The 12,821-nt window shown below is 42.8% G+C and overlaps 1 protein-coding gene across 11 annotated transcripts in view; it reads right to left on the reverse strand.

The window, feature by feature from the left end:
- Positions 1-3,567: 3,567 nt before the first annotated feature.
- SCAI (suppressor of cancer cell invasion) overlaps positions 3,568-12,821 on the reverse strand; it is a 44,044-nt gene continuing 34,790 nt past the window's right edge. For all 11 annotated transcript variants that reach the window (XM_074608351.1, XM_074608359.1, XM_074608350.1 and 8 more), the window contains 4 exons: positions 8,816-8,888; positions 7,114-7,287; positions 6,802-6,902; positions 3,568-5,692 (listed from right to left, as the gene is read on the reverse strand). In XM_074608351.1, the coding sequence (XP_074464452.1) occupies positions 5,543-5,692; positions 6,802-6,902; positions 7,114-7,287; positions 8,816-8,888 (498 nt within the window). In that variant the 3' untranslated portion in view covers positions 3,568-5,542. The remainder of the gene's footprint in view (positions 5,693-6,801; positions 6,903-7,113; positions 7,288-8,815; positions 8,889-12,821) is intronic.

A 12,821-nucleotide genomic window follows, 5' to 3' on the forward strand; every position in this document is an offset into this window, starting at 1 on the left:
TACAAACCGAGGCGTTCGCTTCGGAAAGGCAGTAACAGCAGTTCTGGCTTTTCCCCGAGGCGCCCGGCAGAAATACAAACATACAGCTTTCCTCCACAGACACCAAACAACGGCAGAACAGTTCGGTATTACATTGCTTTGGCGATTTACAGATCCCTTGCAAAGAGAGTACTTGCTCCAAAAAAAGTTTATTCATATATCTATATATATTTTAAGTAAAATATCTGTTTTTACCAAAATACAATATACAGACGCATGGCTGTAAAGTAACTTCAAACCAATTCACTATAAAATTACTTTTGGTAATAAATACTCTGCTTCTCAGAGAGGGGAAACGCTCCTTCTGCCTCGGCCGAGGGGCTGACAGGGGCAGTGCTCCCCCCACTCCCACCTGCGTCCCCTCGGCCTCACTGCGCCTCGGCCGGGGCAGGAGCAACTTGTGCTTTTCAGCCTGCACCAGGCAAAATCCTGCCCCCAACAAGTCACTTACAACTGAGAAGTGGTAACAAACACGTGCCGAAAGAAATCTGCAAAGTCAAGGGGGCAGATACTCACAACAGACTTTTATTCTTGAAGGAAGAGCTGCTGCCGCTTGCTCTGGTACCACCTGCGCTGCTCAGGGCCAGCGAGCTGCGCCGAGGTCTGCTCTCCACGCCAACGAAACCCGGGTCTTTAAGAGCAAAACATCTATGCGTGCATCGGGGCAGCTGGCACGTCAATAAGTCAATAGGAATGCAGAGACACTCCTTAATCCTCCAAAAGATCTGTCAGATTCAGAAATCTCAAACTAAATCTCCTCTGTCTTAGCAGAGTAATGGTTTGGAGGGGAAAAAAAAGAAAGCATGGCTTACTTTTTAAGGCAGATACGTGTGCCTGATGTGTTCCTCCCCTCCTCTATTTGTGGATATTCAGATCTTCAAAGCACTTGCAATACATCTGGTCACAGAAACAGTATTGCTCTAAAAGTCAAAGATACTAAAAATGTAAGAGAGCCACCTCAGGAATGTACAATCTCTCTGCTGCGGAGATTTGTGCCCTGTGCTCTGCGCCAGTATCCCTCCCACGGAGGCTGACCGCAGCGAGTCTAATGTCACCGAGTTGCACAGAGCAGCTTTCAGCTCTGTGTATTAGATTTTCTCCCTCGTTCGTAAGATTACTCTTGCTGTTACTGCCTGCGGAGCTCCCTCGGTCCCGGCAGCAGCAGCCACCACAGATCAGCTACCGACACTGAGCAGCCGCTTCACAGGGAACGGGCAGGACTAAACGAGGGCTCTGCCACTGCTACCACTGGTGACCTGGAGTCAGAACAGCTACTGAAGAATCTAACATAGATAAAGCTTTTACAAAAGAAGCCTCAAGACAAAAAAGTTGTTCAGACGGATTCCAAGCATCTTAGCTCTCAGGAAAAAGCAGACTTAAGCACAGCATGGAGTTACAGCACAAGGAAGGCGGTGGGGCAGGGGAGGTGCTTTACAACAGCATGCCAGGGATGGATCTTGGAGCGGCACTTTCATCCCGTCCTTAGAGGAGAAGCCTGACCAGAGCTACTGAAGTTGTAGCTTCTGAAGACCATCATTTGAAGCCTAATTTCCTGTCCCCCCCATCTATTTCCTCTCCTTAAAAGATGTCTCTGCACATCTCCCTGGGGAATAGTCTTGAGGGGCTCAGTAAGTCACAACTGGATGGATGTTTTGATGAACTACCCAAACAAACCATCCTGAAACTTCTCAGGAAAGCACTCCAGGGAGCAAGTCCAGTTTGCACAGCTCACAGAAGTTGGTGCTCCATCTAGTTCACGCGTGAAGCAAAATGACACATGACATCCCAAAAGTAATTAAAACACAGAGGGTTAAAGACTCATAACCCTATTTCCCCCTCTCGCTGTTACTTGGAGAAGTCAAAGGGGCAAAACCGAAAGGCAACAGCAGTAACTCTGGCTAGATGTCCTAAAGGCAGTTTGAACAGGAGCACAAACAGAGGTCCCTATCGTGGGAGCAGGATTCATTTGAACATAGCATGCGCATAAGTAGGGAGCTAGGCAGAAGTAGTCCAGGAAGGACACATTCAATCCAGTTCACATTCTCCTCTCTATATATTACACACAGAATTTACCCCTTTAATTCCATATTGCCTGGTGGTGGCAAGTCTTCACCACTAGCATAAGCAATAAAGATAGGTGGAGAAAGGGAGAGTGAGACAAGAGGGAAGGCATTAGGCCTGAGAAGAAAAGGGTTTGTTCTCACATAAAAATGGTTCACTCTTTGCTTCGCTTCCACAGTGAGGACTGCTAGATACATAAACCAAAGTTTTCTTCAGTACATACAAGCATACATCGAGAAGGTACCTACAACCATAGCACACAGCACACAGTAGCACAAGTTTAGAATGACTTAGTAAGTTCAAACAAGACAAGCTTTTACTTGGAGGGGAAAGTATCAATATTTTCATCTTGAATGCAGTTGCTTTGGGAGGGGAGGGAGCTGGCTCAAAATCCAAGACCAGATACTCATCCTGTCTGCAGCTAGAGCAGACAGAGGGTATCAGCCTTTTGCTTACGAAGTACAATTCCATACTCCTTCCGACACAACAGGAGTGAAATCTTTATCTTTGAACATCCCTACCAGCAGCGTACCTTCTGAACCAAAGATCAGTAGGCAAGAAGAGAATGGGGGACATCAAGAATGAGTTTTTGACTTAGACAGTCATCGCTCCCAAGTTCCACTTCTGAACTGATTTTCAAGGCCTTACGTTCTCCTCCTACATTCTAGCTTCATCAGGTTTTTTTGTTTTCTAAAAAGTACATTCTCCTCTCCTCTGATTAGATCTACCTTGGTAACAAGCAAACAGAACGTCTTCTTAGGGCGACAAGGTGCATTAGAAGCCCTCAGATCACAAGCAAGGACTCCTCGCTTCAGCCCAGCTAAACTGAAGACCAGGTCTGCCAAGGCTTTCCCAGTTAATGAGCAACATCCCACAGAAGTTCACCAGCCCATGCTAATGGAATCATCGTCACTCCTATGCTTGGAAATAACATCCTCTTTTCCAGATACACAGAACCAAAATGAGAATAGCTTCATCAAAGCAAAAGCTAAAGCAAAACAAAAGCATTTGGTTGGAAGGGAGTGAGCTGGGGAAAACTGGATTCCCCTTTTCCATGCAAGTTGAACACTGCTGGAACAGCAGGCAGGGTAACAGACAACCCATGTCTCACTTGCTGCTGCATTAAAGGCTTTCTGTATCTTTAGCTTCGACATAGAATCCCATGTCTTCATAACTGAGGACCTCCTACCAGAAAGAAAGGCAGATCATCAGCTTCACAGTTAAGAATACAGGAATCTTATCACTGTAATACATAGAGGAGTACTCATTCCCCTGGATAACTAAGGCCTCCTGTACCTGAAATCAGTTATGAATTACTTCAGGGTCCAGGTGGAAGTCCTTGGAAACAGCAAATTACAATGGCAGAAAAGCCATAACCTTTACTACGACTACAGATCTGCAACACGTTATGGAATGCACCCAAAATGGCGTATGTGTGTATATATAAATTTTGTATATAGACATTGTACTGTTTCATTCTTTTTAATACATATACAAGTACCTATACATATATACATATTTACAATTTACACAGCCAGTAGATGTATGCATATTGTACATATACACACAAACGCCTAGAATACACATGCACACACACAAACACACACTCTTTAAAATAAACTCCACATCCCAGGTAACAAAGTCCTGCCATAGTCCAAAGAAGAGCAGCACCAAGTGGTGGGGGGCTCAATATACCAGCTTCAAGACTGCTTAGAACAAACACTAGCGATTATGGAATTTTTTACACTTGGGAAATTAAAGAATGGATGGCATAAGCTTCAGCCCAGCTCCAAAGAACCTTTGTGCAAACCTCCCAGCTACACTCCAGCAATTCTCCCTGTTCCACACCGTGCCCTTCTCAGCTGAACAGGGTCCATCAGTGCTGATCTGCTGCCCTTCGCTATTCCGGCTGGCTGGCTCATACCCTGTACGATGGCATAGCCAACACACCTACCATAGTACTATGGCAGTCACCAACTTCTGCAATTTTTTCACCAAAAAATAGAGGCATGGCTGGGGTTCAACACAAAAGCACTGATGAGACTTGTCCTTTCACTACTTTTCTAGCAGCCCATGGAACAGTGAAAAGGGACTTTTCCATTTCATAGTTTAAAATATTTTTGGTTCCTTCTCCTTGTTCAGACCTTCACTGTCAGGAGTTGCAGGAGGTCCTCCAGCTCCGCAAGGAAGGCAGTACAGCCCAAATGGGTCAGCAAGCGCTTTTCCCTGCAGTCAGACCAGCCTTCTCCAGCAAAGGCCTTTACAAGGGCCACTGGACTCCCTAACGTACTGAGACTGAGCACTGTAGGCTGAGGAAGCCAAACATAATTGCAGCCCCTTAGTTTTACTGGGTCAAAGATAGGACTGAGATGCAATGGCGGGCATGCAAAGCATTATCAGGGCTTTACGACAGCACCCACTTTATTCAACCTGTAAGAGGAGCACCAGCATCTCTCCTGGGGCACAGGGATCCAGCACAGATAGGTCAGATAAATGAGTGATAGGAAGGGCTCGTTTTCAGCACCATATGGGACATTCCTTCAGCTCCTATCAGGGACTGGTAACACTTGAGAGTGCCACACATTCCATCCACACATGGAAAGGAGGGGTAACACCTGCTGGAAACATAAGAATTTCTGTCTAGTACCTCAAAATCAAGAATGCCCTCTCCTCCTGGAAAATTGTGGCAGCAATACAAATGGCAAGATGATCCATATTACAGTGAGAGATGGGGGCTAGCTTTCTTAGTTCTGTCATTTGTTAATCTGCTAACCGTCTGCCCAATCAGGCAGAGTGGAAATTGTGCCCTTGGCCAGCAGTACAAAGTTCATGTATAAAATTGCTGTGTCAAATTTATAGGGAGCGTTAAGTATCTTTACAACTTCACTTCAAACCCACTGCTCCAAATGCAAATTAATTGTCCACAGTTTTGTCTACTTACTTGCCTAAGACTGAAAAAATATATTTGTTATGAAGGACTCTGTTTTATTGCTATTGTTGGTTTGCACTGTGTGGTTCCGTCTTTACCATTTCAAATCCAGACTCTTTGGGGATAAAATATTGTTTTTCTATTGATTTTTTCCAATTTCTTAAAATTGTATAAAAATAAAGGATTTCCACAAATGTGGGCTAAAGGTAACCAATAATACTTCTATGCTTAGGATCAGCTGTTGGAAATGTGGTTGATAGCCACAAGACCACAAATAAACCTCTAGTGATTCTTTAGTTTAACATTTAAAAGACATGAAAACTTCTGCTTATAAAATTGACCCCATACAGAATGGAACAGCTAAACTAACAGCTGTTTATTATTACTTTTTAAAATAATGGTCCTAAATTTAAAAATAAAATCAAGTACTTCCTTTTATGATTTTCACATTATAAAACTGCACCATTCAAAATCTGTGGCCAGGGAAACCCCTTTGCAGTAAGACAGTTTCTTTTAATAGTCATCGAGGGTGTTTTCCAGGAAAACATTCCTAACATCCAGTATGGAAGCCAGCTCCAAAATGTGCTTTTGGAGGTGAGGGTTCTCCACCGTTTCATCTCTTGGCAGCTGAGGATAAGATTCGGGATAATTTCGAGTCTCCTGCTAGATGACAGTGAAAACAAAAAGAATCAGACATTCGTTTATTTTTATACCCTTTACGAAGAAGATTGCAAAAGGCCAATCTCACCTAAGAGGTATCCTGATCTGTTTAGCATGCCACATAAAGAGAAAACGTTCTAGCATTTCCAGTTTTCTCTTCCCCTTGACTCAGAGATGGTCAGAGTGGCAATGCAAATGCCCATTCATCTAAGACGGTTAATAATATGTTCACAGAAGCCTTGCAAAAACAAAGAAACCAACAAAAAAAAAGACAAAAAGACTTCACATATACTTACCTACTAGGCTGGAGTTCATTTCTTGAAATTACAGACATGTAAGCATCTCCCCTGGGAGATTCATCTCATCCTAAAACAAATACCTAAGACACTGGGGCAAATCTATTCCCACTAACAGAAGATCTGCTTCTTTTCCCTGGTACTGAAGCAGCCTGGGTTGTTCACTTTGGCTTGGAAACCTACTAGGTGGCTGCAGTCAGACAAGGTCAATACTGCACCTCTCTGTGCTTTGACTTCCATTTTTTTCTGTAACGTTTAGAATGGAGCAGGCAGTTTATATGCCAGTGCTCACATACATACAATGGTGTCGATTCAGAAGCAGACTTCACTGTTGGCCCAGCATTAACCAACAGGGAGGGACAATACCATCTTCCTGTTTAGCTTATTCATTTACACTTCAAAGACCTTTCAAAATCCATTCACACTAGAATACATTCCAGCAATAACATTCCACTCCTCCCCATTTCCTCTTATATTCTTGTTCTACACCTTTTTAGTTGTGTAGGAATAATAATCTTGAATTATTAAGAGGAATTTTTCTAGCAGACAAGGCTGTTCAGAGTGACATAAATGAGTAAGAGTGTGTCTGCTATTTACGTAGAGGAATAAGGCTTCAGCAAGTCAAAGGCTTCATGCCTTTGGAGAGATACAAAGGCACAGATTCAATACAAGCTGGAGGCATTAGCATGTGAGCATCAGTTATCTTTCTGAAGTCACAGTGCTACGCTCAGACCTAAGACCCTTCCGTCCTGAGGCAGTGCAGTTCTGTATGCACTGGATTGTCCTTCTCACAAAGGGATGGATATCCCTGCATACCCGGAAAATTTTGTGCATCCTCATAGTAGCCGAACAGAAGATAAATCTTGTTAGAAGCAAGCGAAGAAATTCATCCCCAAAAAATTGAAGAAAGGACTGATCTGTAAAGAAGGCAAAGAAAACTCAGTTAGAAAGGCTTAAAGAAAAAAAAGAAAAGAAAAGAGGAAAAAAAAGGAGACTTGGGGGAAACCACTACGAATACTTGTGCATTCCCCTTATTCAATACTCTGTCCCTTGGAAAGGCTGAGCAAGAAAAAACAGCATCTGCTAAATAGCATGCTAAGGTTCAGTTGTGCATCTTTAGGCACGTACCTATGGATCGGGAGTGGGTCAGCAGCTGGGCAATATCTCGGTTGATTTTTCTAAGGTAATCTTGACACTTCTCCCACAATCCTCTGCGCATGCTTGATAATCCAGAGACAAATAGGAATGCCATTAAAGGATTGTTCAGAAAGAGTGTGAAGAGGCTACCCCGCTGAGACTGATCTAAAAAAAAATAATAAATCAATAGACAAAGAGATACATTTGGCACATGAAACAGAAAAGCCGTCTCTGCCACAGAATGAAGTCGCTCACCCACTAAATTCTGTAACAGAGGAACTACTCCTTTGTGTTAGTTATATCTTCCCTCCTCTTGTGGCAGATCTGTTCTCAAGATGATGCAATGACTAGCAATAAGGGCTTACTGGAGATGTGCATTAACACCAAGAGAAAGGAGATTTTTCTCATGAATTGTGGGAGGCCTATATCTTCACTTTGAGCACATAACTTGAACACAAAAGTCATAACTGAAACAACCGACAGGATTTATAATCAGTATCTCCTGAAGAGAAACATTAAACATGGGCATTCTCATTCTGTCCAAAAAACCAGGCAGTTGAACCCATACACCCTCCCCCCCAAAGTCCACATAGTTGCCCTTTTATTGGGCATCACAATATCCTAAAGCCCATTTACTCCATGTAGTTCAACATGATACACAGAGGTCCAAGTGTCATCTCAATCAATTGGGAAATCAAAAAGAAAGGTGATGCAAATAAGATCATGTGCCCAAACAGTAAGGCCACTTCCTCCTCAGCAAGGATTACTGACTTGTTTTGATGCATTTCCTTTTTTTCCAGGCCCCTGGCACGCAGCACGTGTGCTGCAATGCCGTACTGATGCAGGGCTCAGTCTCTGCGTGGTGCTCCAGCGCACGGTGTAGCACCCCCTCAGAACTACAGCAAGACTTTCCTGACTGGCCCATCAACACAATATAAGCGTCCAGTATTTTCTAAAATTAGTTCTATTTTTCTAAGTTTCTGTTTAAACAGGATTCATTATTACAGTACTTATTTCTACTTAAGTTTTAGCTAAAGAACAGGAATAGTTTCAAAACAAATGAGAACCTTCCCCTTCTCGCACATTCTCTCATGACGCTTGCCTAACATCACTCTGTGTGGCTTAAGCTACATCTTTGTACTTGTCCTTGTGATGGATAACAACCTTAACACAGCAAATCCCAATGAGAAAGTCTGGAATGATTTATATTTTATAGTAGTCACAAGGACTGAAGAACGTAACGTTTCATTGCCTGCTCCTGCTAGAAACACACCTTCTGAGGGCGTACAAAGCCAATGCTTTTTCTTAACTTACCCTCCAAAATCCAAACAAGATCTGAGAAGATTTTGCTCTACACCTGGCATTTAAAAGCTGATACCTTAACTGACTCTGCTCACTTTCTGGGACTAATAAAGCTACTCAAAGTGCGAATCATCATCATCCCAGCACTGGGCTGGCAATTTTCTGAGTATCCGTGTTTGCCTCCTGGCACTTGTTGAAGCTACCTGTAGAAATACCATCGTTAAATTATTTGCCATAAACAGTAACTAAACTACTTCAGGGAACGTTAACCTGATCTAGGGATTACATAGTGACAAACATCTATCTTTTCCTGAACAATCGAAGTTATAGTTGTTTGGAATAGATACATGATGCAACTGCAATTTCTTAGGAAATACAATACCACACATACCTTGTAATGCTTTTGGATATGCTGTTGGAGACAGCAAGCACACCAATGGTTGTCCAAATAAGTTTGTGAAATTCTGTAACAGATAAGAATTTTGAAGTATTGATTGTCATTTTGCTTGCTTTTGAATATTCAGCAGGTTAAGGGTACAAACAAAGACTAGTAACAACAGAGAACACGCTAATGCCCGTCACACAGTTCAGAATCGGCAGTAAGGCTGATGACTTACTCATACATTACAGCGCAGAAGGACTAAAACCCATTACTTTTTAAAGGAATTATAATTCTCTCACTTCACTGCTACTCATAGCAGACAATAATTTCATGGAAATATGGCTTTCAATAGTAATACATTACTTGAAAAAATCACGTTTTGCAATAAAAAGGAAAGCCATCGGCTTTCAGGTCAAAATAGATCTAGCATCTTTCCTCAGTACCAACTGAACTATCCAGTCAAAGTGATTTATTTCCCCTTTTCTTTCTAGCAGGAGGAACTATTTCTGATGAAAAAGAAAAACCCAGTGGAGAAAAGTTTTAAACTAAGTTTCCCTTAAAGCAAGTATGCCATAACCTTAACATCTGCCGTACTGAACCCTCATTTTACAATACTTGTTTCATGCACCTTCCACCAGCACCTTAAATATTGCCAAAGTGTTCTGTTGCAGAAGACTTTCTCCAGAAACCTCAAACGATGCCTTTGTCCAGTTTCACCAACATTTACCTGATAATAGCTCTACTATGTATCTATCTGGTAGGTATACTGATTGGCAATAATTATCACCAAGAAAAAAAGTAATTTCATTTACACAACCTCATTAGCTGTCATTTGTCTCACCAAAACAGCCTGCTTAAAACCAAAGGCTTGCAAAGCCACAGAAACTGGAAGTGATCATGTCTGCATCCTGTCCGAGCACACATTCAAACCACGCAGCCAGAGCACACGAGTGCAACACGCATTTCTGTGCATTAGAGTCTTAAAATTGGCAGGTTGCGAATGTAAGGTATACATTACCAGAAGTATTTGCTTGTGTAGAATCATCAAAAAGCTCATTTTTTAATTCCTTCTGGCTTCTGTTTAATTCAAATGGAACTTTTCCTTCTGGGCAGTATATTTCAATTGAATCAATTTCCCTGAATTAATTTAATCTAAGTCTGCTAACTGCTAAAGACAGTAATCTAGTCTAATCAAAACAAAACATTTCCCATATGTGACAGAGTGCTGACTAGTCCCTAAAAACCCTTCTATTTCATTAGGAGCCCAAGGGAGATTTATAATGGTAGATACTACGGTTTGGTCTCTAATGAAGAAACAAAGACTATTGCCATGAAGACAGTAACTGCAGGCCAAGCCAGTAATTAGTAAAACTGTACTACAGACCAATATTTAAAACTCCAGGAGTCATCACCTCAGACATCGCCAGTTTGAACCGGATACACACTGGCAGGTTACACGTCCTCAAGTAACGCGTATGCTTAGCGTTTGTGAGCAGATCCCCAGGTTGAATTCTATCTTGTATCACCAGTTAAGAGACCAAAGCAGACTTTCCACACACTCCGTCGGCAAAAATGACAATGCAATTAAACACTGCCTCAGCTACAAGGCAAAACCAAGGGTCACTGCTGTACCTCAGGGAAGGCGTTACTCACTGACAGTATCTGAGCTCATTTTGGACTCTGTCCCGGCAGAGGTTAAGTCAGCATAGCTAGAAGTCCTGCAAAGGGGAGAAACTACAGGGTTTAACGCAGAATGCGCTCTTTGGACACAGCTGCTCATGCCAGTCGCAACATCTAAACTATAGACGCAGGAGGATCAGACTCGAGCTTCCAGGTACCTGTCTCAGCTCCTCCCCAGACACCACTGCCTCCCGTAGCCCAGATGAGCACCAGGACTCGCTCCCCACCGCCTCCGCTCCCCATTGCCAGGGAAAAGGGCTGTGGGCGTACGTGCAACAACAGAACAGGAGCCCAGTACGGCCACGGCTGGGAGTGGAGGAGCACCAGATGCAGCAGGAAAACCTGCCCTGCACGCTGGGTGTTGGTGGCAGCTCTGGATAAGGAATGCCCTACCTTTCAGTGCATGGACAACTCCAAAAAGGGTGAAATACATTTTTGTTTCAAAATCGACTGTTTTTTCACTTCAGGATTCAAGTTTTCCAACAGAAGTATTGCTGCTTTTTAAAATGTGTGTCATATACAACTCTTTCCAAAAAAGAACTACCTGTCATCTTCAAAAGAAGTCACTTCACACGTAAGCTTTACTAAGCTGAACATTTTATACCATATCGCTGACAGAGGCCTTGCATTCTTACTGGCCGGAGTTTTTGGTTTGTTTTGGTTTTTTTAAGACTTTGCTTTTGACCATAATCTTAGACAACCACAGCTACAAGAAGATATTGATTTAAAAATATTATTTCATCCACATATACGGTGGTAACCTTCAAAAACACAGCCATCTATATTTAAATGGAAGTGTTAAAAAAAATAAATCATAGCTTTAAGTAGATATGCTTGATTTGCAGTTATCTTCCACTTTCAGCTAAATATACAGGGGAGGAAGCTGCTCAAGTGCCGCTGATTTGACAAAGCGGCAAGACCCTTCCTGGGAGGACTTACTTTCGGCCATCACCACTTAAGCCCTCCAGAGAGAGGGAGGGGATGGGAATGCATGCAGGAGAGCAGAAATGGGCTGTAGAAGATGTGTGAGCAGTTCCTGTTACTGCCAGTATTGCCAGCAGTGACATTTAAATGTCAGGATAGCTCCTGTCCTGTCAGAAAGGATCAGAGCAGCCACGTGGAAAAAAGCCAGTGGACTGACTTCAACTTCTCACACAGCTGCACAGAACATCTTTGTTTGTAGCCAGTGCTTGAGCCTACAGAGCATCTGCCAACACACCCAGCGCAGTCTCAGGACAGCACTACGAGGGTATTCTGGTGACAAGGAACCAAGCATGTAAGCACACACAGAACGACCACAGGCAGGAACTTACAGGGGCTAGAAACACCGAGATGGAGAGCTCTGCCATCTACCTTCAGTTGAAAACAAAGCAAAACACCCAAAGCCCTCCCCACACATCTACCCACCCGGGTTCAATGGAAACAGATTGTGAAGGTGAAGGTGAGTTCTCAAATGCTGAATATATATTTTTTAAGTAGGAGTCCATGCTCCTCCCCCCCCTCCCCCCAGCTTTATTCTCTTGTGAAATTCCTCACAATTGTGCCCACATGCTTCTGATCTGGGTCAGAGCTCCTTGCAGCCACTTCCATAATCCCGTCCTGAAATACTTCCGAAACTCCCATTTCTGTGCTCCTTACAAACAGGCAGAGCTGGACTGTCCTCATACCAGCTGCTCTGTGGGCTGAACAGACCGAGCACCAGTGGATTTTACACTACTGATGGTCAGTTCACTGCAGAACAAGGAACGGAGGTTACAGTTTTTGCTTACTGTGTGACCACAAAATCCAAAGAAAATTCAATTAGAAAATTTAAATGTAATAAAATAAACAAAGTCTACTGTAAACACTTCGCAGTTATGCTCACAAGAGCTACAAATCTACATATGGGAATCAAAAGATCCTTTGCTCTAAGCTGTCCACAGAACCCTGGTATGTCCAGAGCTGTATTTGAATTAAGGATCACCAGGAATCCCTTACTCTCTCTTACACAGCTGATCCACTTGACACCTTGCAGCAATTCTACTAGAGAGGAAGGGTGTAAAAAAAAAATCCCTAAACAAAACAAAAACCCAAACCCAAGCCACACTTATTACACTGAAACAAAGCCAAACCCCCTGTTTGTTATACTGGAATTAATGTCAGGAAAGAGCAGAGGAATATAAATCCCTACCAAATCCCCATTTTCTCAGAAAGACAAGTAAACCATTCTAACTGTATTTCCCGCCCCTTAAATGGGGAAGGGAATTTAATAAAAAGCATATTTGCACTGAAGTTAAATGCAGTAGTATTTAAGAAGTGCTTTGAAATGCATTACAATATATAGGGGAGGCCAGAT

This window comes from Larus michahellis, chromosome 15 (assembly GCF_964199755.1).
Source record: "Larus michahellis chromosome 15, bLarMic1.1, whole genome shotgun sequence".
NCBI classification, from domain to species: domain Eukaryota; kingdom Metazoa; phylum Chordata; class Aves; order Charadriiformes; family Laridae; genus Larus; species Larus michahellis.